At 44.3% G+C, this 27,777-nt stretch overlaps 1 protein-coding gene across 1 annotated transcript in view; it reads left to right on the plus strand.

Moving 5' to 3' along the window:
• Nucleotides 1–27,777, plus strand: part of LOC146196047 (SEC14-like protein 2) — a 76,357-nt gene that overhangs the window by 24,681 nt on the left and 23,899 nt on the right. Inside the window, exons 2-6 of the mRNA XM_084598053.1 lie at nt 8,310–8,379; nt 21,251–21,294; nt 21,423–21,488; nt 22,645–22,738; nt 27,004–27,098. Coding sequence (XP_084454179.1) covers nt 8,310–8,379; nt 21,251–21,294; nt 21,423–21,488; nt 22,645–22,738; nt 27,004–27,098 — 369 coding nt within the window. The remainder of the gene's footprint in view (nt 1–8,309; nt 8,380–21,250; nt 21,295–21,422; nt 21,489–22,644; nt 22,739–27,003; nt 27,099–27,777) is intronic.

Raw genomic sequence — 27,777 nt, forward strand, 5'->3', positions numbered from 1 at the left:
GCTGGCGTCGCATCGTGAACGGCTGCTATGCATGTGCCATGTGGCTCATTGCGACGTCGTGAAAAGATAGGAAAATAAAATAATTTCAAACATTTTTAACAGATTTGTCATTTCGTATATATTTGATTATCTAAATATGAAACTCAAGTAAAAAATTATATGCTATTGTTTCACTGCCGACGAAAGCTCTCGAATGGGGCAACTTTCTCCACGAGCCACTGCGTTGTGCAGCGGCCACCCATGTTCAGGATGAAACGATAGCCCGATACCAGATATCAGTGCTATGCACGCGGCAATATTTTTGTTGTTGTTGTTGTTGTTGTTGTTGTTGTTGTTGTTGTTGTTGTTGTTGTTGTTGTTGTTGTTGTTGTTGTTGTTGTTGTTGTTGTTGTTGTTGTTGTTGTTGTTGTTGTTGTTGTGTTTGTTGTTGTTGTTGTCACCTTATTGCAAGGGACAATTTTTCAATATGGCTGGGATTTTTGCGGTTTGCAGTGGCGCTTTGGAAATAAGTGAGAAAACGCTTTACAAGCAGTGATAAAAAAAAATGGAGGTAAGTTACCAGCAAAAAAAAAAAAAAAAAAAACGTTGAACGGTACCGCAAACCGGTTTGGAACGGTTCCTTTGATTTGTTCCGGTTCGGGTAGTTCGGGTTCAGTTCCAAGATAGCGGGGAAAAAAATATGGCTTCGATTCCGGTTTCCAGTTCCACTTCGACACCGTGAAAAAGGGTAGAGTATGGGAGGAGGGGGGAGCTGGAAGGAGAGTTAGCGACACCAACTCCTGATTCCAAACCGAAGTGATGTATCCCTATCATGTCCCCGGCAGGAACCATCCAAGCGACTGTTTTGCTCACAACAGCAATGGCAGTGTTTCACCAGAACGGGGCGCCTTGAACGCTATCGCGCTAACAGTGGTATGGGAGACGAACTCGACCCGTCTAGAGAGAAAGGTGAGCAGTCTAGTCAGTATAAAATGAAAGTATAAATGACACGGTCGGGAATGCGACGCAATCAGAGATGCGTCACTGTCGCTGCAGATGTTTTGCAAACAGTATTATACGTCCTTAGTCTGAAATGCACTAAAAGCCTCAAATTGGCGCAGATTACAGAGACAGACGTGCACAAAAAAGCGGTATATAAATGTTGCCACGCAACGATCGCACAGATATATTTTATAGGTCACGCGTCCAAGTGGGAGGGGAAGAATGCGGTGCAAACTTCTGGAACGAGGACATTTCGTGAAACATGGAGGGAGAACGATAGGCTGAATCCCTCTGCATCTGCGAATGTGGACCTGCGTAAGGCGAGATTGTTCACGATAGAGGAAATGTCCGTGACTAGTTGAACAAAAGTATTATCTGGGCGGCAGTAACGAAAATAAAAAGCTAGGAAAGTTACAAACACTGCGAATTAAAATAGTTATACAAAAGAGAAAAGTAAAATCAGGATAGCGTTCGGTACGCATAATTCTTGTAAATAATGGAAAAACGCGGATGTTAGTCTTAATATTAGACCTGTAATCCAAATTATTTTCGTTTCAGCCGCGTTATATGAAACCTTCATAGCACCGTTAAAGACTAAAAGGCCTTTAAATGTGAAAGACGGTCTTTTACTGAGATAAAAACAAAAACAAATCTGGAATCTCAAAGCCACGTGGCCTGTAATAGCGTCATGACGGAACCATTATGCGGCAGAAAAAAAAAAATCAATTGTCTGAAAGACTTGCCGCCAAGACTGAGTGGGCAGCAACCGACCAGTATTTGTTGGCGAAACAGGAGGTCGTTCATGCAGTGGTTATTTGCAGCTTAAAAAAAAAATGAAAAAAGTTGTTACAAAGCCTTTTTGAGCCAGCACGCAACAGAGCACACCTTGTAAATAAATATTCATTTACCTATACTTAAGGACTGTGGAAGCATTGATGCAACGCCCGTCTCTCTACTTAAAGGAGGATGATTACTGATAGTTGCCCCGCGCCGCGCATTCAACAATGCATATACTGCATGGTTGACGTGTGACAAATACTTGAGGAGTCGAAACACTGTCTTCATTGTACTTAGTTTCGTTCTTACTGCTATTCATAGCCTGTCTTTTTGTTGTTGTTCTTCTTCACATGCCGTATTTAGACGATTCGCACTTCGACAGAAGAAACGAGAAGTTGGCTGCTAATGGGAGTCACCAATTCGTCCCAAATTTTTGTTTTCTGTGGTCCTCGAGTACCAAAGTCTGGCACTTGATCATGTGCACTAGCGGACACATAATGGCGGACACATAATGAACAGTGAATAAAACGGCCGAAAACTGCCAGTGCCCCAAGCTCTTTCAGTGCTTGTCAGCAAATCATTAATTGGCTCGGAGACATTCAGGTCGTTTGTTATCGCAGGCGGCATGCCCAAAACAACGCTGGCATTATTACCTGCGCGCACCGTGATAATCTTCCGCACTTGGACAACGAGGTTCTTTCTGCTACCGGCCTTGAACTGGTCGCTTGGCGTACGGCCTTCGTTTTGCACTCTCCAACACTGCTTAGGGCTGGGTCGCCTTCACCGACTTTTCAGTGCGCCCGCAACCTTCGAAGTCACCTCGCGCACGTACACGGCGGTGCTGCCCTAAACAATGTAAGGTTGTTTCGACAGAACACGTACTGTCTTGAAGAACTACCCACTCTCTGGATCATTGGCACACTTCAGTAGATTGCATCTGCCTTACAGCGTCGGAACTCCTATGCCACTCAAGTAGATAACTTATTGCATAGTTATTCGAAAACAGTTTTTCGAAGTAATTACGTTACCTTAATCAATGCGTCACGTGTTTTGGTAGAGTAGAAAATGTCCTAAAATGAAATGTAAGGGGCTGTCGTTTTCTTCAGAGAAGAGAACTGCACTAACCATTGCGCATTTTACCTCAGACAGCACCACATGTGGAACATAGAGCGGAAACAATTCAGAGTTCGTGTGATGCATCCACTCAGGGGTACGAGCAGAGCCCGTTCGAATCTGATGTATGCAAGTTGCTTGGGATCTTTTTAGTCCCTTGATAACACGTGGATTGTTGAGTGAGCTTCGCAAGCTACTGAAAGGGCTAAGCACCGTTTCTCTGCATGATACTATTGGCATTTTGGGGGGAAAGTTTTGATGGATTACCTGACGGCGCTCTTTTGGCGAGCCTAGCTGACCGCTGAATCGTTGCGTATAGTGCCTATGTGCGAGGTCTCCCACTTTAAACTTAAGAACAAGCCGAGGTCATGCAAATTAGGCATGAAGCGCAGATAGCTAAAAGACAAGGCATCAGTCAGTCAAGGCATCGGGCAACCTTTGAAGGGTGAATGTTTTGAATCTGTCAGGATCACAACAGCTTGAACCGGACGAGGTCGGACGCTGGCAATCCTAGCTTCTCGCACTCTACGCGTGATCGTCTAAGCCACAAAGATGAAGCCCCGTTCCAGCAGTCATACAGCAAAGGATTTATAAAAATTTCAAGCGAAGGATTTCACACATAATAATCCCATTACGCTATAGCGTTCACATCTTTTGATTGTTACCAATTCTTTTTCAGAGTTTCTTGATGTAGTTGAGACTTTCTTTTGCAGTCCTATATTAGTTCAACAAATAAATAAATGCATTGAAAGGATCAGACTCAGTTTTGCCAAAAGTTATAGATTTAGAAAAAATAGTCGCACTCAGCAAAAGCGAAAAAAAAAATGGCTTATAGGTGCACTTCAGGGCCCGTACACGGCACGCCTGTAACACACGCCCCCAAACCCCAAGTTCCCAATGGACGGAAGGTGATCACGTTGTCTCAAACCGCGAAGTGTGACCGAGTTTTTCTGTCGCGAAAGATGCACTACATTTCTGCTTTTGCAAGCTGAAAGACAGACTATATGGTACACTGGGAGATAAAATCAATAGTCAATCAGGCTAGAACATGAATATGTTTTGCTGCTGCAGACAGTCGCAATGCTGTTTGTACTTGTTGCCGTCAATATGTTAGCCTTAATTAAATGCTGCAGTCGCTGTGATCAGTGACTTTTCCTCCGTACCGCGTGCCAATCCTTGCCAATTAAACAAAAGTGCTCTAATGCGCAGTAAAATATATATATATATAAGCATTAACACGGCGAAGCGGGTTGCTCTGGGAGTTCACGTGCGAGATACGCATCGTTAAGGCTGTTAAATAAGTGGATTCACTCCCTGCTAGTTATGCAGTCTTTTGCCGCGTCTAAGCGTGCAGTCTACGTTAGTTATCCACAACAAATGGTGAAAACAAAGAAAGGCGCGCGCATATATACGCTGTATGCGAAGTGCGCAGCGACAAGAATTCAGGCGTGTTGTACAAGTCAATTTTCCGCGTCTTTCTTATCGCATCATATTATTGCTTTACATATGCCTGGGATATCGACCAGGCCGTTTAGTGCCCGCGCCTTTTTTATCAGTTAGCGCTGTGCGTTGCAGACAGCAAGCGGGCGCTGGCAGGGAGTGCATCCGCTCATGTAGCAGCCGTAGCCGCGCTTATATCGCACGCGAAGTCACTGCCAGCTCACGCTAGGCGGCTGTGCTGATTGTACTGCGCGACAGGCTTCGCCGCGTTCGCGGTCATAATATTTATAACTGTACATTAGAACCTAAGCACAGGTTCTATAGTACGCTCTAGACGAGAATAAGAATAAACAGGAGTAAAAAGGGAGTATCATGTCCTTTAACGCACTTCCTGTTAGAGTTAGGGCATGCTACCCGAGCCCTGGGGTAGATAGCATAACCAGAAGTATGAAATATCTATGGCCGGCATCGAAAATTGATTCTCACTTCAATATATCCGAAGTTCTATCAATTACGAAGATTTTGACTGGTGTTTCGATCTCTTCTAACAGCTAATATCAAAACTTCTGGTGCAGCGGTTAAAAGTCTGTTTTCATTGCTAACTACATACAGTAAATGTAATTTAGGAGCGGAATACGGTTCTGCTGACGGATTGTAGCATCTCTTACATTTTAGGGATGAAAAAACCTACCTGAGGGCTTGGAGAGAATACCACGGCCCTACAAGGGAGTACGCTAAAGGACATGCTACTCTCTTTTCACTTATAGTGTACAAGCTCACTAAACTATCTCAATAACACCAAGTAGTGCACGTTTGAAGTGCAGCCTGCCCATAAACCACGTCGTCTTACACATGTGGTTTGAAGAAACAGGCTTCTCTTCTGACCAGGATAACCTGTCTAGTTACCTTCAAGGTTTCCTTGTTTTATCGCTCTCAAGGTGCAAAACCTTGGCACGCGCTCACGCGCTTTTCTATTTTTTTTTCTTATACATTTTAAGAGTCCCCAACGTGTCTACGCGACGGCAAAACTCCATTGCTCGGCACATCCACAATTTCAGGCAGTGCTCGAGCAAGGTGAACAGCGTTAAGGGCGATCGTTGACAAGGCCACAAAAAAAAGCCTGCAAAGCAGTCTGAAGCATCCGCCTTTCTGTAGTCAGCAGCTCAGAGGTGCCTCGATTATGGCCTTCCCAATTAGGCGCTTAAAACGTGCAGCTTAAATTCTAACCTAATAATTTTCCTTTAAATACTTGAGGAAAGCAGTGATTGCGTGGTCTCATAAAGGCTGCGCTGCTTAGTTGGGCACGGATAAAAGATTGGACAAACAGTGTCCGTGTCCAACTAAGCAGCGCAGACTTTATTAGAAGATCTTCCAACTAGCTCAGTCCCAAGCACTTCTTAACTTTATTGCATGGTCAGCTGTTTTCAGCGAACGCGCATTCTGCCCCGAGGAGGTCGCTGTGGTATTTTTCAGTGGCATGTACTACCACGCGTGTTTTACGTCACATGCAACTATGTGGTTCACCTGATTAGGTTGTGAAATAGACTCTCCTCCCTTGCTTTTTACGTGCCACGGCTGGCTGGCTCCTGCAACGTTGTCCCGGACAAACACACTGCACCTGTCATTGTCTCTCTTTCATTACGCATGCTTTTCAGGGCGAAATTGCCTGATGCTGCGTGGCGAACACGTGCGCTTAGCCCGTTCTAAGTAATATATATTGCGGCTTTCAAGACTCGACTACCAAAATAAAGAAGTGTAGGGGGAGAAGGTTACGATTTTCTCTGTCAAAGTCTCTAAGCAGCTCACGGAAAGAACACCCGAAATAAATTTAATATTGCACGAGCGCAATGCCTGCAATAAAGGAGTGCAGCAATATAGCATAGAACATAGTCGAACTAAGGGAGGTAACTGCATCCTTTCTTCGTGCTAAGTTCGGTAAGCTTCAGTTTAAGGCGAGAACAGTGTACAGTGAAATCGTTTTCTCGGTCTTCGTGCTCTTCTCGCACACACTGCATCTGGCCCATTCAGCAAGCATCAACAAGTCCGGCTGTTTTGCTAAACCAAGGAAATTAGGCTGTGAAGACGGCGCGGCGCGCATTGCATTTCTCAATATTCCAGGCCAGCAGGTTGGTCGTTCCCTTTCCGAACGTACATTCTACAGTCCTTGACACATTTGCAGGGGCCAGGAAGGAAGTTCTCATCATCCAGAAGCCTTCAATGCCAGCTTCTCCAACCCTAAGCTAGCGCGACTTCGGGAAAACGAAGTCTTTCTTTACCTTCAAGGAACACTGTTTATCTTGAAATTAAGCCGTGCTGCGCGAGTAATCATAGTGGCGAAAAAAACTGACGAGGACATATATGACCATTTACCCGAAATGAATATTTTCGAAAGTGCCATGTGTGTTAGAGCACCGCGTGACGTTGTACTCTACTCCTCGCTGTACTCATTCATCCCTTATACATAGCATTCATTGATTACGAAAAAGCATTTGACTCTGTTGAAACCTCGGCGGCCATGCAGGCATTGCGAAATCAGAGTGTGTGTATATATATATATATATATATATATATATATATATATATATATATATATATATATATATATATATATATATATATATACACTCGACGTTTCGGCAGGAGCCCTGCCTTTCTCAAAACTGAGTCTCTTGAGAAAGGCAGGGCTCCTGCCGAAACGTCGACTACAAATAAACTTGGAAACAGTATGAAGCAACTTTTCACTTGTATGTAACCTCTAGCAACCAAGTACGTCTATTTACTTATGCTATATATATATATATATATATATATATATATATATATATATATATATATATATATATATATATATATATATATATATATATATATATATATATATATATAGGGCTGGACAGCAACTATAGTTCTGCATAAAGGAAGTAAGAAAATCCCTATAAAGAAAGGTGTTAGGAAAACAGACACAATCTCCCCAGTACTATTCGCAGCTTGCTTAGAAGAAGTGTTCAGAGGTTTGGAATGGGAGCAGTTAGGGATAAGAGTGGATGGCGAATGCCTCAGTAATCTGCGATTTGTTGATTTGCTTTACTAAGTAACTCAGGGGATGAACTACTCAAAATGATTGATGACCTAGACAGGAAAAGTAGAAAGGTAGGCTTGAAACTCAATATACGAAAGTCTAAGGTAGCATTCAACAGCCTCGGAAAGGAACAGCAGTTTATGTTAGGTAGCGAAGCATTGGAAGTAGTAGCCAATTATGTCCACTTACTACAAGTAGTAACCGCAGATCCTGACCATGAAATGGAAATAATAAGGAGAATAAGATTGGGATGGAGCGTATTCGGCAAGCACTCGCAGATTGTGACTAGCAGCTTACTGGTATCGCTCAAGAGGAAAGTGTACAACATTTGCATCTTACCTGTACTCACCTATATGGGGCTGAAACGTGGAGGCTAACAAAGAGGGTTCTGCTTAAATTGAGGACAACTAAGAGGCCTATGGAACGAAAAATGGGGTAACATTAAGAGATAGGAAACGTGCAGAGTGGGTCAGACAAATAACTCGTTACTGACATTCTAGTGGAAATCAAGAAGAAATGGGCATGGGCAGGACATATAGTACGGAGAGAGGCTAACCAATGGTCGCTTAGGATTCCAAGTGTAGGAAGGAGTAGCAGAGGCCGACAGAACGTTAGAGGACGATGAGGTGATGAAGTTTGCACGGGTCAAGTGGATGCAGCTAGTAAAGGACCGGGTTAAATGGAGGAATATGAAAGAGGCCTTCGCCTTGCAGTGGGTATAGTCAGACTGATGATGATGACGATGACTAATTCATCCTTGCCTGAGTGCGATGAAATCGAACTATACAGCATCTCCAGTTCGCCTAGTTATGCACCCTGTTTCAGGTATAGTTATGTTATTTCTCCTTCGCTCTCCCAGCTAATGATTTGCTCACCCATAGATCCGGCCCTTACTGTGTCGTACTGTCTCACTTTGCAGTTCCGGGAGGTGTGCAAGGACCTGCTAAACAATGACGACGACGATTACTACTGTCTCCGGTGGCTGCGTGGTGAGTACACACAAGGAAGTCTGATATATCTCTTTCTAACCGTGGTGGTTGCTAGACATATTGAGGCTGCGCATATTCTGAGAAGGGCGACCCGCTTATTGAACTACCGCCTATTAACTTAATGGAAACGCAAGAAGGCAACGGCAAATACACAGAACTGGCCGGATGGCCAGGCACTATATTCCAAGTTTAGTATTTCAGAAGTTACCGCCGGAAGAATGCGTGATTCGAGCTACTTATAATTAGATTATAAGTAAGCGTATTGAATACAAGGGCCAATTAAGATGTTCCACGTTTGTTATTAATGTATACGTGCTGTGAATGCACAACTGGAAAATAAAAAGATAAACAAAACTAAATTACGTGCCACCAATGCTTTCTCACAAGGCTGTTATAAAATAGTGAATTTAAACTATCATGAACGGCAGTAAATAGCACTGCAAGAAAAAATGTAATGAAGTCTAAAATTAGAACCAGTGACAGAAGCTATAGCAATAATGCCAAATGTTCACATAGCAAATGAAACATGAGATAGAAAGCTTCAGGTTAAAATATAATAGCATACAAAAAGAACGAACGTATCGGAAACAGGATAGACACAGGGGTTAAACGAAAACAAAGAACACGGCAAACAAGTGCTACATTTCAATATAAAGCACGACAAAAATGGAACTTTAAATCGCATAAGCCAGTGGACACTAGAAGATAAATTCCTTGAATTGTTTCGTACGCGTGAGAGCACGTCATGTTTCACTCCGCATTTGCTTCGAGGCTAGTGTTTCAAGGCCGGGCTTTGGACAAAGATAAGCGAAATCAGCGACTGGGGATCTTAGTGGTAGCGCAGTGTAAAACTTTGGCACCGCTTAGTGTGCCTTGAGAGTACAATGCGATAGTGCTCTGTTTGTGTACATTGCGCAAGGATGAAAGTTATTGAAGACGGCGATACGCAAGGTACAGCGCGTCAGAGTGGCATTTTAATACGAGTGGTGATCTGCTGCAGCGATATCTATGATGTTCCGCACTCGCTTGGTGGACCTGAATTCGCTTTTATGATCTTTTAGTTTTTGTGGGAGGGGGTCTGTAAGTGTTGTCAAAGGTTGAGGCTTCGCAGGTACCTCGTGGTGTTCCGATTTACCCTGCGAAGCAGTGCTTTCGCACTTAAATGCATCAGTTCAGTTCAGTCGTTCAGTCGTGTCCGACTCTTCATGACCCTATGGACCATGTCACGCCACGCTTTCCGGTCTCTCACTATCTTCCTAACATCACATAACTTCATCTGCAGCGCTTCGAGGATGCCATCTAACCATCGCGTTCGCTGCCTACCCCTTCTCCGGCGACCCTCAACTTTTCCCAACATCAAATCTTTCTCCAGCGACTCCTCTCTTCTCATCAGATGACCAAAGTAGCTGAGCTTTAACTTTAGAATTTGACCCTCCAATGAGCAGTCAGGGTTTATGGTCGACAATATCGACGGATTTGATCTCCTGGCAGTCCAAGGAACTCTCAAGAGTCTCCGCCAGCACCACAATTCAAACGCGTCAATTCTTCGGCGGTCAGCCTTCTCCACAGTCCAACTCTCGCATCCATACATTACAACTAGAAAGACCATAGCACGAGTTATACGGATCTTGGTTGACAGACTAATGTCTCTGCTCTTTACTAGGCGGTCAAGGCTAACCATTGCTCTCTTTCCCAGAAGCAGGCGTCTCCTAATTTCATGGCTGCAGTCTCCTTCCGAGGTAATCTTGGAGCCCAAGAAGAGAAAATCTGTCACAGCTTCCACTTCTTGTCCATTGATGCTCCAGGACTTGATAGGGCAAGACGCCATGATCTTTGTCTTTTTAATGTTCAGTTTAAGCCGAACTTCTCACTCTCTTCTTGTACGCGCATCAGAAGTCTCTTGAGTTCCACTTCACTTTCTGCCATTAAAGTGGTATCATCCGCATATCTAAGGTTGTTGATACGTTTTCCAGCAATCTTCACTCCAGCTGAAGACTCATCCAGACCGGCCTTCCTCATGATGCACTCTGCATATAGGTTAAATAGGCAGGGCGACAGTATGCAGCCTTGCCTCACTCCTTTCTCAATCGGAAACCAATCAGTAAGACCATGCCCAGTTATGACTGTGGCCTCTTGCCTTTCATACAGGTTCCTGAGGAGACAGATGAGGTGAATTGGAACTCCCATCTCTTGGAGAGCTTGCCACAATCTGCTGTGATCTACGCAGTCAAACGCTTTCGCATAATAAATAAAGCAGAAGTAGATGGGTTTCTGGAACTCTCTTGCTTTTTCCATGATCCAGCGAAGGCTGGCAATTTGGTCTCTAGTTCCTCTGCCCTTGCGAAACCCAGCTTGAACGTCCGGAAGCTCCCGATCCACGTACTGCTGCAGCCTACCTTGGAGGATTTTCAACATCACCTTGCTAGCATGCGAAATAAGCGCAATCGTACGGTAGTTGGAACAATCTTTGGCACTGCCTTTCTTTGGAATGGGGATGTAAACTGACCTCCTCCAATCCTGTGGCCACTGCAGGGTTGTCCAAATCTTCTGACATATTGTATGTAGAATGTTAACAGCGTCATGGATGAGGTTTTGAAGCAACTCAGCTGGAATGCCATCAATTCCGCTAGCTCTGTTCTTAGTAAGGCTGGCTAAGGCCCATTCAACCTCATTCTTCAGGATGCCGGGCTCGAGATCAGTAATCACAACCGTCTTATGTTGGGTTTGCACATCCTGGTCCTTCTTGTACAGTTCTTCTGTGTATTCCTGCCACCTCTTCTTTATCTCTGAGGCTTCAGTGAGGTCCTTGCCTCGTTTGGCCTTTATCACGCCCAGCTTAGCACAGAAGCTTCCTTTGATATATTTGATTGTTTTATACAGAGCTCTTGTGTTCCTTAATTGGCTGTTGTCCTCAACTGCTTGGCACTGTATGTTCAGGAAGGCATTCTTATCTCTCCTTGCTATTTTTCTGAAAATCCGCATTGAGAACCTTGTATCTTTCTATTTCCCCAGAACGTTTGCCATCCTCCTTTCCTCAGCTATTTGCAAAGCCTCTTCAAATAACCAGTTTGCTTTCTTACATTTCTTTTGCTTTGGAACTACCTTAGTAGCAACTTCTTGTATTTTATCACGTACATCAGTCCACACCTCTTCAGGTTCTCTGTCTTCTAGTTCTAATTTTTGAAATCGATTCCTCACTTCCACAGCGTATTCTGATGGAATTTGATCCAGATCATACCTGAAAGGCCCTCTGGTTTTCTGCGTTTTCCTCAATCGAAGCTTAATTTTGGCAACAAGGAGCTGATGATCGGTGCCACAATCGGCCCCAAGTCTTGTTTTTACTGCTTGTATAGCGCTTCTCCATCTCTGCCGGCAAAGAATATAATCGATCTGATTCCTGTACAGACCGTCCGGTGAAGTCCATGTGTACAGGCGCCTCTTGTGCTGTTTAAAATGAGTATTCGCTATGGTCAGGTTGTTTTCTTGACAAAACTCTACTAGCCTCTGCCCAGTTTCATTTGGCTCACCAAGACCGAACTTGCCTGTAATTCCGGATATTTCTTCACTACCGACCTTAGCATTCCAGTCTCCTATGAGAAAAACGACGTCTGATGATGGAGTGCGGTCTAAAAGGCATTGCAGGTCCGCATAAAATCTGTCAACGTCAGCTTCTTCAGCAGTAGTGGTTAGTGCATAGACTTAATTGGATAACTGTTATGTTGAAAGGGTGACCTTGGATCCGAAGTGAAATCATTCGGTCGTTTTTGGGGTTGTGCCCTAGCACTGCCTTGCCCATTCTTCTGTTTACTATGAAAGCGACCCCATTCCTTCTCTTGGATTCGTGCCCACAATAAAAGACATAATGGTCTAGGGAGTTAAATTCTCCCATTCCGGTCCATTTGGGCTCACTGATACCCAGGATATCAATGTTCAATCTGTCCATTTCTCGCTTGACGACATCCAGTTTACCTTGCGTCATAGATCTTACATTCCATGTTGCTATGTGATATATCTACTTAAGTGCATATCTGTACACAGTAATAAAACTGTGTTGCTCTGCGATGAAAGTCACGCACTTGCAAGAAGCTCTCGCGAAGAAACGTGGACCTAACATCGCACCGACGCGAAAATAAATGCCGAGGTTTGATAGGGAAATGTTACGCGTGCTCTGCATATATAAGTACTTGATGGTCATTCACGAGGAAGAAAGCTTGAGCCGATGCCTTTAGGGCACTATTACGGCTGGCGAGAACGAAAGAAGAAAGGGCAGAGCGTCGATATCCACCGCTCTCCTTCCCTAAACATCCACTGCCACCAGAAGCACCAGCGTACTTTCTATCCTGAGGCCATAAGATAGAAATGAATAAATAAATTGAATGCCGATTACACAACTGGTAATGCGGAAAAACAGCGCCCGATGGTATGCGGTAATGATTGCGCACAAGTAGATGCGGCCGTGCTGGATATCTGTGCGGTGTCCCTGCCCCGCCCGGCCTGCACGTACTATGTGCACGGGGGTGGGGAGGGGAGAAACGTCACGTGATTGTTCCCCTTTAATGTTGTACCTCATGTGCACATCCTCCCCCCTCCCCTTCACGGCTGCTAAAGTCCTTGAGTCACGCTATACTGCGCGATCGTTTTCTGATGACGCGTCGACGACAAACACGGTTTACCCGCAAACCTTCGCAAAATTATGAACACCAATCATCCCCCATCTGGTAGTCTGCTCTGTAATAACACTTTCTTTTCTGTTAGACTTCTCACATCACGCCTTGTTCTAAAACTAAGATAGTGGATGAACGCTGACAATGGGTTCTGCTCAGAGTTAGGTGCGTCTTACGCAGCATATTTCACAGCAAGACGCTACCATTCCTGTAGAACGTTAGGCTCAGCCCACGGACCAACTCATACTGAGCATGGCTGTGCACACTGCGCAAAGTTTGCACGTTCTGTAAAGAAGAATACATTAAACCTCATGTGTTGCTTCCTTGTAAAAGTATTATGAGTCGCAAATATCCTCGGCATTCCTAAGGTCAGTTGGGAGACAGCGAAGGGAGAAAAATGAGGAGAGCGCGTAAGCTTCGCTTTAGGAGCAGTCGCGAGAGCGCCTTTAATACATCCTTTTCATTCCGCAAACTTTTGAAGGTTCTTTATTGAAAATATTTAATTTATTTAATTTATCATTACTGTAACATCAGTACGTAATCCAAACACACCTTATCGAGTCATACGGACCACAAAGCGTTCACTAGTTTCTCATTTAACACGTTTGGCACCGAGTAACGCCCCTTCGTAAATTATGTAGGCATTGTGTGCCCGCCTGGCATACAGAGGACCTGGGTTCGAACCCGAATGGCGAAAGATTTATTTCGTTGATTGCTTCTAATTTCTGAAATGCCTTAATTAAAAGAACCTCCTCGCCAACTTTAGCTCCATTTGGATGCTGCCCCAACTCGATAGCTTTATTCGAATGTGAGGTGCTTGAAATTCCCGTACGAGGTCATGCGGTTGCGTTGTCATGACCGTTTCGAACAATCAGGATTTTTTTCCGACCGTCGTCCACGGCGCCGGCAGCTTTTGAGGAGAACAAGCTGTGTACGGCGTTGCGTAATAGCATTTTATGTTCAACGTCGTCGGCTATTTATAAGTGTTACGGACGCTGCAAGCGATTATAACTTTTGTGTCTTCCATTTGATTCTCCTCTGAGGTCTCTTCCTCCCCTCGAAACACGTGTAACCGAGGCTGTTGACCAGTTCAGCGGCACGGACTACTACCGAGTAGGTGCCGGTGTAACGGAGGCAGGCAAACAAAATTATCACTCCGGATACACCCAAGGCCAGCTCGCACGTACTTTTCTGTATCCTTGAGGGCCCAACGCAGGCTTCGCCAAATCGCTCTGGCAGAAGTCCAGTGCTCTCGTGCTTGAACCACTCGCCCGAGTGTAAGGACGTGCCGAGCAATAAACTAACGACAAAGATCCTATTTTCCTACCGGAAAAATCAATCATATTTTGTGCATAGCAAATAATTCCCAGCTCAATGAGACACGTGGCGGAACAAGGCGAAAAAAAAGGGTAAGGAAAAAAAGAAACGGAAGAAGGAAAGGTGTCCTATAGAGAAGGATTGCGTTTGCATATCAGAATGGGGGAGGGGGAGGAAATGAAGGATCAGAAGAGGGATAATGAAACGAAGTGGGAAGTACTTAAAGACGGGCAAGGGAAGCTCGCGTCTGCATGCACTACGGCCACAAGAATATTTATTGCCCAGCAAGCCTTTTGGGCTGCCGAGTGTTCGAGGCCCCTGTCAGAGGGCAGAAGAAATGAAAGAGAAACTTGGGACCTTCCTTGCAAGGAGCTGTTCTTCGTAGGCGGTGAAGTCAAGTCTTTTGGGTGCACTCTGCTTGCATTTACACTTGTATTGAAGTTGCACTGAGTATTTCGTGCGGCCAGCGCTTCGGAAAACCGACGTACCGTCCCCGTGCTGCGCCACATGCAGCGAAAAGCAGGCGGCTGCCACCTGGCACGTCGGACACCATAGTGGAAAAAGTAAATCGTCTGGTGTGCTTCAACAATGCACACCGTTCACACTAAACCACGCTTCAAGAGCATCACGTAAAATGGGCATTATCTAGTGTGCCACCTGACGCCGTTTTTATACAGCGTTCGAGTACGACCGGCGCGCAGCAGCGTATATGCTGCAGCCCCGTCCCATTTTTGGAGCGTTGTTTGTGCGGCGTGGTGTTAAGTGAAACGTTTGTCATCGACGGCACTTTGGACGGTGCTTTGCCCAGCTCTATGGTAAGTGGTCTGCTAATGGAACTGCCTAACTGTCAATCTCAATCTTTCGTGACAAAAGAAAGATTCGGCTAATTTCGACAAAGCTTTAGTAGCGGTAGCGGCACTATCGTGCAAGCAAGCAGATCCTATAAGCCACACCGGAACGGGGCAGCTGGCTGTGAGCTGAAACTTGTTTCTATCGCAGCTATCGTTTCGACCAACAACTTAAGGTAAAGGGCACAGATCTTCAAAAAGGATTCGGCATTCGGCTTATTTATTACGAGGGCACACTTCAACACACTTTTATGTCACTGGTATCTGCTATATGTTTGCGCGGATAGCTTGCGGAAGGCGGGATTGAAGCGGCTTTGTTTGCGGCGATGAAGTGCTGCCTTCGGAAGGTGGTCCCGCCTTGATTAGACTGGGCCGAGAGCTGGCATTGGTCGCTGCCTGCGAGTTGCTGACCGTCGGTCAAGCTAGACCTGCTTTATCGATGCCGGAAGGACGCGGACTAGCAGGCAGAAATTCGCCTGTTTTAGGCTGAAGATTCGCTCAAATTTGGTGGGCGAGCATTAAAAGAAACGCTTTGTTCGTGCGCAACAACCTAAATTATGTTTTACTTCTGCGGCGAACAAGAAAAGATATTAAGGACCAGAGGATGGAGAATAGATAACTGCTTCGAAAACAGAGACAATGAGTACAACACAAGTTTCGGGAGTTTAGCGGGAACTTGCCTCACTAGCGCACAGTCATGTGAAGCTTTCTGCTTCGCGAGATCTCGCGTGGCTTATGCGACATACGACAGTTGCGTGGGTGGATGTTATGGTCACCCACAAAGCACGCTTGTTATAGTGAAGACGAACAGTTTCGTTTTTGTCGTTTTACTTGCCCTCCTTGGGGAAAAAAGAGAAGGAAATCTAAATAACAAAGAGAGGGAATCCGGGCAAGCACAGCTTGGCTCAACTTGAAGCCAATGCAAGATCAACGAAAGGAAAGAAAATCTAAAATAAAAACGAAAACACCTTCACGGAAAAACCGGTATGTAATAAGAAACAAGACAAAATGAAAGTAACAGATAAATACTAAGTCCATATCTCCAAGATATTCAAGGAAGTGAAGAAGAAAGATTTCTAGATTAGCCGTGGACGGGAAAGAAGCGCCTCACAGGTGCTAGCAGTTGGAACTAGAAAAAAAAAAGAGAGAGAGAAAAATGGGAAGGAATAATTAAGCTCTACTATCGCGGGTATGGCGAGAGAGCGTTATTGCATTGCCTCAGTCTACGGCTGCTCTTGAACAATGTTCGCGTGCATGCACTTAGCAGCTGGTTAAATCACTACTCTCCTCATTTGCGACTCTGTTATCTCGCAAGGACTGGTTAGCTTGCGAAGCTATCACGTTATGCGAAACATCACCCAACATAGAAATAAACATAGCCTCCCTTTCACCAAGCCATACGAAAGTGCCTGCGTGGCCTATGGAGCAGCGTGTCTCCAAAGGTCCCAGAGGATTCGATTTCCATCCAAGCGTTTAACCTGAGTCGACAGCTTCTGTTATTTCTCGAGTATTACGTGATCTCGCGACTTCACACAGCCCGCCGACCTCTCAGAGCCCGACCGTGGCGCCTGCCAACAGCCGCCCGCCAGAGGCATGGTCGGACGTTTTCGCTTATAGCACCGATGCCAATGTTTCTGGGAAGCGCAATCTTTACCACTTTAAACGAGGCCAAACGGACAAGGATCAAATAACAGCTATATTAGAATAAACTAGAATATTTTGGGGAAAAACGAAAACTGTTCAACGTGTGTTTCCACAAACGTTAAGGCAACTCGAAAACATTGCAAAAGAAATTATAACATGGCAAGAGGGGGTTGTAGATGTAAAAAGAGGAAGGAAGAAAATAAAAGGGCGAATATGAGCCATTCCGTGTCAATCCTGTCCTTTTTCTTTTCTTTTTTCTGCGAACATTTTGAGCCCATAGCCTGTTTCCGTACAGTTGTCAGCACTAAAGAGTTTGGTTTTTCCTGCTGTTGGCTGCCTTTCCCCGAGCTTTGAATTCCTTTTCTGGAAGGAGTGATGGGGAAAAAGACGGTTTTTGTTCTTTTATTTCCTTTATATAGCCGGTCAGCTGACGTCACTGGAAAAGTATTTTAGGCGTCCGCTAGCTCAGCGCGACACTTTCTATAAGTGCGGTTTCTTTGTTTCTTCCATCTTCTTGTAAGTAAGCTACCTTTGGCATTCGTCCAGTTAGGCTTTTGCCATCACTAGTGAACTGCTCGGTAATATTTCTCGTGTCTCGAGTGTTGGTAGCATAGACCTGTCCACGTAGCCGATGACGACGCACTCCTGTGCTCGCGGAGGAAGTTTTCTTACCGTTTATTTATGTGTAACTTTGATTTGCGCTGTGTCCGCCTGGAATATATTTAAGAGAACATAGGAGAAAGAATACGTGCCGAATTTGACTTACAAATTTCAAATGGTGAACAGAAAACTACAATTATCAAAACAAAAGGAAGTGTTGTATTGCTTTACAGAAAATTTTATTGTGGAACGTTGGTGTTGACCAGCGACCATTGCACGTACCAGCTTGTGCTTCGCTTCAAAGTTCCTAAAGAAAGAAAGAAAGAAAGAAAGAAAGAAAGAAAGAAAGAAAGAAAGAAAGAAAGAAAGAAAGAAAGAAAGAAAGAAAGAAAGAAAGAAAGAAAGAAAGAAAGAAAGAAAGAAAGAAAGAAAGAAAGAAAGAAAGAAAGAAAGAAAGAAAGAAAGAAAGAAAGAAAGAAAGAAAGAAAGAAAGAAAGAAAGAAAGAAAAAAGAAAGAGAAATTGTTGCTTCATAGACCAGGCTATGTGCCTCCTACAAATAAATTTTCATTTACCGATCGGTGCCTCGCACATTTAATTTCCATCAATTTTCATGCCTCTTCGCGTGCATTCAGATGCCTACGCTTCCCAGTTGATGTGAAGCCGTTGCTGAAGGTCAGCAGGGAGACGTTGCCCGTTAGGGCATCAAATGTACTGCGGTCGATACTGATGGACATCAGAGGAATATTGTACTCATGTAGTCATTCTCGTACGTATAATACATTTTGATGAAAAAGGGTGTGGCGAAGTATGACGTCAGGGACAATCTCTTTTTCTACCAGCTACATCATATGACAACTACTCCTTCGAGAATGAAAAGAAACTTGCGCGTAGCGGTGAGGGAAGAAGCAGCTGGGAAGTGCAGCCACGCGTGGTCCGTGACGACGAGCGGCGGTCAAGCGCAGCCAAGGGGCAACACGAGACGCGGATGTCAGCGGGAACGCGCGCGCACTACGCAAGTGTGATGCGTGTACGGCTCGCTTTGTTTGAGGCCAGCCGTACTACACGTTTCCGTGTCCCGGTTGACTGCATGCATCACTTTTTCTTTCCTCTCCCTCTAACCTAGCGTTAAAACACGCTCGTGTTGCGGTCACGGAGGCTTAGCGGTCATAGCCTACGGCCGCCGAGTCCGTGGTATTGGATCTGATCCCTGCCTCGTTGCCGGTGTTTCGATGGAAGCGAAATACCAAAGGAACCTGTGTGCAGTGCGATGTCTGTTCTTACGTTAATTCCACTATTATCCTTGTGAACGCAAACTCGTGTCGTATGAGCAAACTTAAATATGATCAGCAACTGAGTTAAGTCAGCTGCTTTCTACAAAGACATCTTCGTATGAAATCCGCACGTCACCTCACAAAAGTTATTTGCACATCATTAACGGAACGTGTCTTGAAGTATGATATTACTTTATATCGTATTTGTTCAGGTTATTATGAAAAGCATGCGGTAAATGTTATGGTGAGAAAAATATTTAACTCCGTAACTTACGGCACCGAATTGCACTCGGTAGACATAAAACAAAAATAAGGAGTTTGGCGTCCTCCGAATCCTTGAACTGTTTTATTTTGTTCTAATAGCATGGTATACTGTTACTGCAATTATTACAAAATCTCAGTATATAAAAACGTTAATTTAAGAAAAATAGAACGTTCCGTTAAACCACGGGTTTTTGCGAATTTCGACAATAAGATGAAGGATTATTACTTGCCAGCTGCATTTAGTGAACTTCCCGCTGATTACAGTGTCACAAATAACAAGAGTAGATGATGACAGACGTTAGATGTTATGTGCAGTTTGGTCCCTTTGACTATTTGGTACATTATTTACACTCTCAAATTTATGGACGGTGTCATGTTGATTGACACAAGTGTATAAGTTTATCCTATGTTACAAATGAGGCTTCATCTGCTGCCTGATCAGGTACCACGCAGTATGAAGTTAAGTAGACCTGAGTTTATGATTGCGTGTTTTACTGGTACATAAGCTGGGATCGAGTTGAAATGTTAGTGTGCGTTAAAAAAAGACCTAGGAGGTTGAAATTGATGTGGAACCCTACACGACTGTAGTCCTCGCAGCCAATTTCTCGTTTCCCGACTTTAAACTCTATTTGGTGCACGCATAAATTGAAAGCAGACTGTGAATGGGGCTCACCTCCACTCGCATTGAGAGGATCTCGATGGCGGCGGTTGTGTTATGCGCATTTGGCAGTCATTAGAATTGCACAAGAACTTGTCGGGGTGACGCAGTGGTTAGGGCGCTTGACTACATGTGCTCAAGGATGCGGGATCGAGTCCCGGCAGCGGCGGCCGCTTTTCGATGGAAGCGAAAAGCAAGGCGTCCGTGTGCTGTGCGATGTCAGTGCACGTTAAAGAACCCCATGTGGTCGAAATTTCTGGCGCCCTCCACTACGGCGCCACATAGCCTGAGAGCTTTGGGACGTTAAACCTCGTAAACCAAACGAAACCAGAATTTCACAAGCAGAAATGCTCTCGGCCTCGCCCAACCTGAATTCAGTACTTAATAAGTCCTCATTGGATAAAATAGTCGGGAGTACACAGGTGGCCCTTCATTCATTAACAAAACGGTGGTGTCTCGCAAAAGGAAACTACACCTTGTTCTGTGGAGAGAAACTGTAAGTGCTGACATTGCTTACTATATCCTGCAGGTGCCCCAGCTAAATGTGGCGCCAGCTGAGAGTTGGTGTCATTCGTCTGGGCTAGTCTGCATTTCCTCGTTAGCGAAAATTATGCAATTAGTAAAACGATAATTAGGTAACATGTTATATATTGCCTTGAGGAACGCAGTGTCAATACAGAAGTTACAAGTAGTCTTGAAAAATGGCTTGATATTTGCGTGTAAGATTTAGGTAGCTTTATGCATTGGCCTTCAGAGAAAGCTATTGCTTGGCCAACTGCTCGCTCCCGTTTCACGCCCATCGCGCACAAAAATCTTCATCGGGGAAAGCGCTCCAGAGAAAAGCGGATTCCGTTCCCTGAGACGCGTCTCGAGGCTTTTTGTCGCCTTTTGTCGCACGAGCTATTTATTAGGGCAAGTAAAAAGCCTAATTTTGCGTAAATAGTATTGTGTGCAAATATTTCACCCAATTGTTTTAAAGACGACGAACTTTTGTACTGATACTTTGCTCCTCAAGTCAATAGTTGAAGGTTCGCTCATTTTTCTTTACGAATTGATTAACCAAATTTGACGGGCGTAAAGTACGGGAGTCCTTTAAGTTCCTTTCCAAGCATTTCATCTTGCCTCGCGCATCTGTGTTCGAATACATACCAACTGCAGACACACACGCTATTTTTTGCCGCCGGACAAGCTGATTTTCGTGATTGACTAATGGAAATTCGAGCTGTCTAATGGAAGCTAGAACTAACACAGCCCTTAGAACACATCATTCCTGCTGTCGAAAACATTGTCTTTGTTTATGTGTATGTGTGTATTGTGTGCCTCTCCTGTGTTTCGTCGCCTACTCTGCTGCGTGGTGCGTCATGCTTTCTGACCAAATAGCTCGACTTTCAACGGTAAAACTGAACTGGACTGAGTGCTTTAGCTTAGCCCTGACTAATTGCGGAGTTCAGATGGGAGGGTGGCCATTTTTTCTTTCTCCATATATGAAGGCACGAAACAAACTAACATAAACTAAACATCCACGTGCTATTGATGACGTAAACGTTTCTTCATCTCTCATTCATTTTTCTTCGCTTCTTGCATGGCAAACCTTACCCGGCAGCTCGGAACTTCGACATCCAGCACTCTAAAGAGATGATGAAGAAGGTGAGTGTCGATTGCTTTAACCTTTGTTGTGCACAAAAATGGCGCAGCTTGTTATCAGAGCATAGGTGCTCTTCAAAGCTCGTTACTTCACCGGCGCACGCGTGAAGGCTGCAAAACTATATTTACAGAGCATCGCATGGAGGAAAGCCAACAGCATCGACGAACTCACAAAGGACGACTTCAAGCCGCCAGAGGTGAGGATTCGCAAGCGTGTTTTCTCGAATTCATAGGCAGCAACTAAGCGTGGCTAAATAACGGCGTGCAACCTGTACCAGGCGTGTGAGCGAGAGCGTTAGTGGCTACGTAAATAAACTAACTAGGTAACTAGTATATAGCTTCGAGGTCGCGAATGGGGCATCTATAAGCCTCTAGCGGTAGCATATCTGTTCACTCAGGACAAGAAACGTATGCATGGCATAAATTTACGACAAATATGTTTGCTTCTTCGGAGCATATACAAAAGCATCACTCCTCGCAAGTTCAAACCCTAGCCGTTGATTCTAAAAATCTGAAAGCAGGTCAAATCTCTTTTCCTCCTACTACGCATAACCGATGACCCCTTAGGGTAGCAAATTGGATTCCAAGGGAAGGAAGGCGTAGCAGGGGGCGGCAGAAAGTTAGGTGTGCGGGTGAGGTTTAAGAAGTTTGCAGAGGTCAAGTGGATGCAGCTAGCACAGTACCGGGTTAATTGGAGGAGTATGGGAGAGGCCTTCGCCTTGCAATTGGTATAGTCAGGCTGAAGATGATGATAATAATAATGATGATTTAGAAATGCTTATTGTATACAAATTCCTTACCATGTGGTGACGTTTAGGGGGATTCTAATAGTACTTATTGTCGCGATAGAATCATTCTTCAAATTGGAGACTTCGTTCAAGTATATATCAAGCTGAGCCTTGTTTATTACCTTCAAAGGACAGCTCCCTATTCAAATACAGCAGGCAGCATAAACAAATGTAGACAAGCACCTGAGAACCTGTGGACTGTTCCTTCCCATTACAAATGTTATCGCTCGTAACTTCCTTCGTGCGTCATCGTGTCTATTGTCCATGATAGCGCTACCACTCCCCATGCAGGAGGAAACATGCTGCAGCTATGTCTCGTAGTTTCCTTTTTTTTTTTTGGTATTTATTTGTCGATGAGCCATCGAAGGCTAAATTTTCTCCAAATATCGCTCTTTCTTCCTTTTTCCTTGAAGTAGCAGGAAACCTTTTAATGCCTGAACAGAATGAACTGAGAATCACTTTTCTCTCGAATTGCTATAGGAAAACACTGAAGCAAATGCCACACTTCTTTCCTTTTCAGTTTGCTTATCCCTTTTCATTCCCATTGCATTTCTGTTCTTGGCAGTTCGTGCACAGGACCCTCATCGGAGGAATGTACGGCGTTGACAAGCAAGGCGGCCCCGTCTGGATCTACCCCTTTGGGAACTTCCAGATCAAACGTACGAGTAACATATTACAAACCTTTTTTTTTTTTTTGCCTTCTTGCTCTATTTACACCACTGCCAGTAAAGCAGGTGTACAGCATTGCTGATACCCATGATGCTGTGAGGTGTGACATCTTGGCTCATGCTGCTCAGTATGTGACGATCAACTATGTTAAATTTGTTCGATAATACACAAGGTAACTTCTCAGTATATGACGGTCAACTATTTCACAGTTGTTTGATAACGCATAAATCAACTTTTCAGTAATGCAGCAAACGGGGGCACTCGGAGAAAAACGTCTTTTCAATCTACCTTTCGAAACATAAAAAGCAGGTTTAATTCATAACTACGTCCAAATGGCAGAAAAAAAAGTGACCTCACTGACATATCGCGCTCCTGTTCTCATCCTGTCTTGTCATCTTTAGTTTAGGGGGCCACATGCAAGATATATTAGTTACTCAGATTAAAAATACGTATTAGTTTCTTCTTTGCATCGGCTCGTCTGCTTCTGTCGCCAGAGTTGCATTGGAAGTGCTCGAATTCCTACACTGCCTCCTAACAAAGTGCAACGAGATACTAGATTTAGAGCTCCAGGATCACCAGTACTCCTAGCAGGAAAATGAAACTCCAGCGAAAAGATTTACACACGTGTCGCGACGTAAGTGGAGGCTAAATGCAGCATGTCGCAAGCAGACCTTCCTTTAATATACACAGGATTTCAGATCAGCACAAAACGCGCTGAAAGTGGTACAATAATATTCGCGTTCTCTGAAGGAGGAAGCACATTTTCTTTCTGCAGTTGTCTTTATGACTAGCAAACACTCGTTCGCGTGTTTTGTCTTGTTTGCCGGAAGGAATAAATAAGCCCACCCTGTACGGTTGGCCCATTCAGAGTCCTAGCTGTCGTTTTCTGTTTTTTCTTTAATCATAAGCGTGAATATTTTGCAGCAAGGGGTATCCTTCTGACCTCCTTGCATTCAAGGACGGAAGTTAGTTTATTTACACTGCATCTTTTTTTTTTTTTTTTTTTTTTTTTTTTTTGCCACACTGCGCATAGGCGTGTATTCATACGGAAGGTCAAGCAATACGCAGAAAGTCAGGCTTGCCCTTGGGGACAAATACCACTCCGGCGGCAAAAAAATATCAACTGAAGTTTCAAAGCATGTCCGTTCGTTTATGCCTGCAGCTATGGGCGGTTGCGCTGAGGACATGCCTCTAGCATTAAGGGGATGTTTCAGATTATTCATTCCAGATTTTTCTTTCAAAAGCCTTGAAAGATACACTTGTGCGGTCAGTGAAGGTGCGTTGTACGGCAAGGCGGCACGTTGTATGACATGTGCAGTGAAAGCATGGTTAAGAAACGTTGATTAGTCAACTCTAGTTTAATTTTTCCTTTTGGGGCCGAACATCATACTGCAAAAATTGAAGGAATTCAACACGTAAGGTGAGCGCCCACTTTATAATGGTTTTAAATGGCATGGCAGTCCACTCACCTATAGGGATGAAACGTGGAGGCTCACCAAGAGAGTTCTACTTAAGTTGAGGACAACCCAGAGGGCTATGGAACGAAAAATGGTGGGGGTAACATTAAGAGATATATAGAAAGCGTGCAGAGTGGGTTAGAGAAATAACTCAAGTTACCGACATTCTAGTGGAAATTAAGAAGAAATGGACATGAGCGGGACATGTAGTGCGAAGAGAGGATAACCGATGGTCGCTGAGGGTAACAAACTGGATTCCAAGGGAAGGAAAGCGTAGCAGGGGGCGGCAGAAAGCTAGGGGGGCGGATGAGATTAAGACGTTCGCAGGGGTCAAGTGGATGCAGCTAGCACAGAACCGGGTCAAGTGGAGAAATATGGGAGAGGCCTTCGCCCTGCAGTGGGTATAATCAGGCTGATGATGATGATGATGATGATGATGATGATGATGATGATGATGATGATGATGATGCAGTTCGAAATATCGTACGTGGAAAATACTCTTGATGGCACACTTAGTTGGCTTTTTCGAAGTGCGCATCTCTGTAATTGCATTCTTGTGTTAGTTAACTCTCTTGATCACGAAAACAGCTACACCATAAAAGACACCAAGTGCTTCTGTGTGTCATATAAGTGGCGCTGTCCCCAATGTGTAGGGTGGGAAAGCCAGCTGGAAGAGCTCTCAGAAGACTTGTTCGAACGTTCGATATCGCAAACAAAGATTCTGCAGTTTTAAAAACTTTCCTTCCCTTTGAGTTCCAAGACCCAAAATTAAAAAGCTGCGTATGTGATTTTTCTCTATTAATCGTCTCTTTGCTGCACTCTACTGGGCAAAAAATGTTCCGCCTTATCGTAAAATCGACCTTCATAAATTGCATCGATGTGTATTTCATGCCTTTCGAAACAAAAAACTATATTGAATAATTTGAAACATATAGTATACAACCCAGCCACGACTTACCGTATTCTACACTGCTATTAAAAAGACGGAGTGTCATCAGCCAGTGAAACCAAGGGCGGTTTGTTTGCCGAAGTTTTGTTTTAAAGTTTTGTTTGCCGAAGTTATATAGTTATTAAAAATAATTAGATAATTTTTATCGATTTGGTTCAAGAATTTTAATTCAGAAGTTGCTGACTGTCATGAAAACTCGCTTGCGGAGATATTTTCGGCAATATACCATTCACAAAGAGGGTGTTTTTTTTTGCCGTTATAAAGAGATAACATACACAACTTCTGTCTGGCAACTGTGCTGCTTCAGCGTCCTAAACCAGAGACCGAACTCCGCCCTCATTTGAGGCGCTTTCCCTGATGGGGTTTCGCCTGTGCATTGGGCGAGAAAGATACACCAGCTGATGGTCACGTACTAGCTTTAATGTGAGGCCGATAAATATAGCCGCGTAAATGGTACTTTGGTGCAAACGTATTGGTCAGCGGTTTTTCAAGGTAATTTAGAACATCTCAACTGACAGTTTGTTCTTGACGCCAGTGACTAAAAAGTAAACTACAACTCTTTGATTATAATTGCCTTCGTAAAATAAAGAAATCTGACTCTCAAGAGTTCACGGTTGGTTTCACAGGGCTAGGATATTTGTTTTTGTTTTTTTTTAAAGCTTCATTACAATGTAGCTGAGATACAGTCGTGAGCAAAAGTAGTATACAACACTCAGCCTGTGGCGGAGGTCGGGAAAAATGCATTGCGACTTCATCTAAGCACAGCTATCTCGGATCTAGACAGTTGTGGCGGTGCCTCATTTTATTCACATGCACATATCACGGTCGCTGTCCCTGTCGCTACCGCTATATGGCATTTTTATGCCATTTTCCCGAGCTCCGTCACCGACTGAGTGTTGTATACCACTTTTGCTCACTACTGTACTTCGTATATATTATCTAGCTTGGGATTTCGTTTTACCTGTATAGCGTTTCTATTTCAGTAACAAGTGTAACAAAGAGCTAGCCTCCTTTCGCATTATTTACGTGGTACTCTTGGTGGCAGCATATTGATTGGCAAGTATTTTCTTAACTGTGGGTATGATTCACCACACTTGCATGATTGTATGATAAGATTTCCCGTAGATGCAAACTTTAACTACTGCCCCTGGGTGCATGACCTTGTTCTGGAGTGCACGGAAGCTCTTCACTTTTTGAGCCTACTATATTGGATGCTTGAACTAAATGTGTTACTCTAGGATGGCAATTCAGACGTCACGTAAGCCTTCAATACTTGACTGCACGAGCACGTCCTGCGGTTGATGAGAGCTTCATAACATAAAAATATATACATATTACACAAGGTAATCTTTCTACGTAGAAGGTGGAAGTGGCTGGGCCGTCAGCAGGCATGAAATACTTTACTAGAAGAAAAGGGGTTACCAGTGCAATAAATTGAACTTGCCAAGATATTAGTAACAAGAAGTAGTAACTGCGACATTCTGAGCCCGCTGAAAAGAGACAATCGTCGCAGTCCCACTCTGAAATGGGACCAACTGAATATAATCATCATTTCATCTCATGAGATGATCGCATCATAACGTCTATCTTCGGCCCTGCGTTATACTTGGTCTTTTTTTAGTCACCGGCTCATAACCTTACACTTTCGCAGATGGTTCTAATAGAAAATATTCTCCTCTCGGCCTCTAGCTACCTAGGGTAGGCGTAGAGCTATATTTCTGTCATCTGTTTTATGCAAAATTTTGGTGCAAGATGCGTGCGATCGACATTTTAATCCCGACAACATTATTGGGGTAACCTGGTGGTGTTTCTCCGTGCGTGTAATCGTGCTTCGCCCTCTGTCCTGCAGCTTTCCTGCGTGGCTGCACAGTCAAGGAGATCCTCCTGTACATGGCATGGCGCTGCGAACAGGGCATGAAGAAGATGCGAGAACAGTCCAAAAAGGTGAGCAAACGCGATGGGCGAATGGACTGGCGGAAATGTGCCGTTGCCTTTTTGTGACGACGCCGTTCGAAAGAGCCACGCCTGTCACAGCGGCCCTTCATAAATCAGGCTGTTACGAAAGCGCTGCTGTTTTCTAGAGCCGCGGTCAAGTGTTTCGTCAGGACGATGATCGTGCGTTATCCTCCTCATTGTTTTTCCTCCGGGCCTTTACCTCTCCTGACTGACAAATGGTTTGTGTGCGCTTGAAATTGTGGGGAATACGTCTCTCTGCCTTGGTGGTGAGCCGATACATGTCATGAAATATACGATGATCGACGACAGTGTAAAAGAAAACAAAAAGAAATACATGAATATGCATATACGTTCTACTAAGTCAAGAAACTGCACGGACGTGTTCAGCTTGCTTGCGACGGGGACCCTGGTACCGTAGTCAATCTGAGCGTGCAAGCTTGTATATATATTTGTATCTATAGGAGGAGGAGTTGCACGACGTTCCGCTTCTAAATTACACTCTGCGTCTGGTTGCGCTAAAATGCCTTCTTTGAATGCTAACTGATCCCCGGGTAAGAGAGGCATCAAGACAGACAATATAGCCAAGTTGTACTCGTTGCATATTTACTAATGTCAAGGACTTAGTTATAGTGTGTGTGTGTGTGTGTGTGTGTGTGTGTGTGTGTGT

Source organism: Amblyomma maculatum, chromosome 3, assembly GCF_055883805.1.
Source record: "Amblyomma maculatum isolate TAMU_Amacu chromosome 3, ASM5588380v1, whole genome shotgun sequence".
NCBI classification, from domain to species: Eukaryota; Metazoa; Arthropoda; class Arachnida; order Ixodida; family Ixodidae; genus Amblyomma; species Amblyomma maculatum.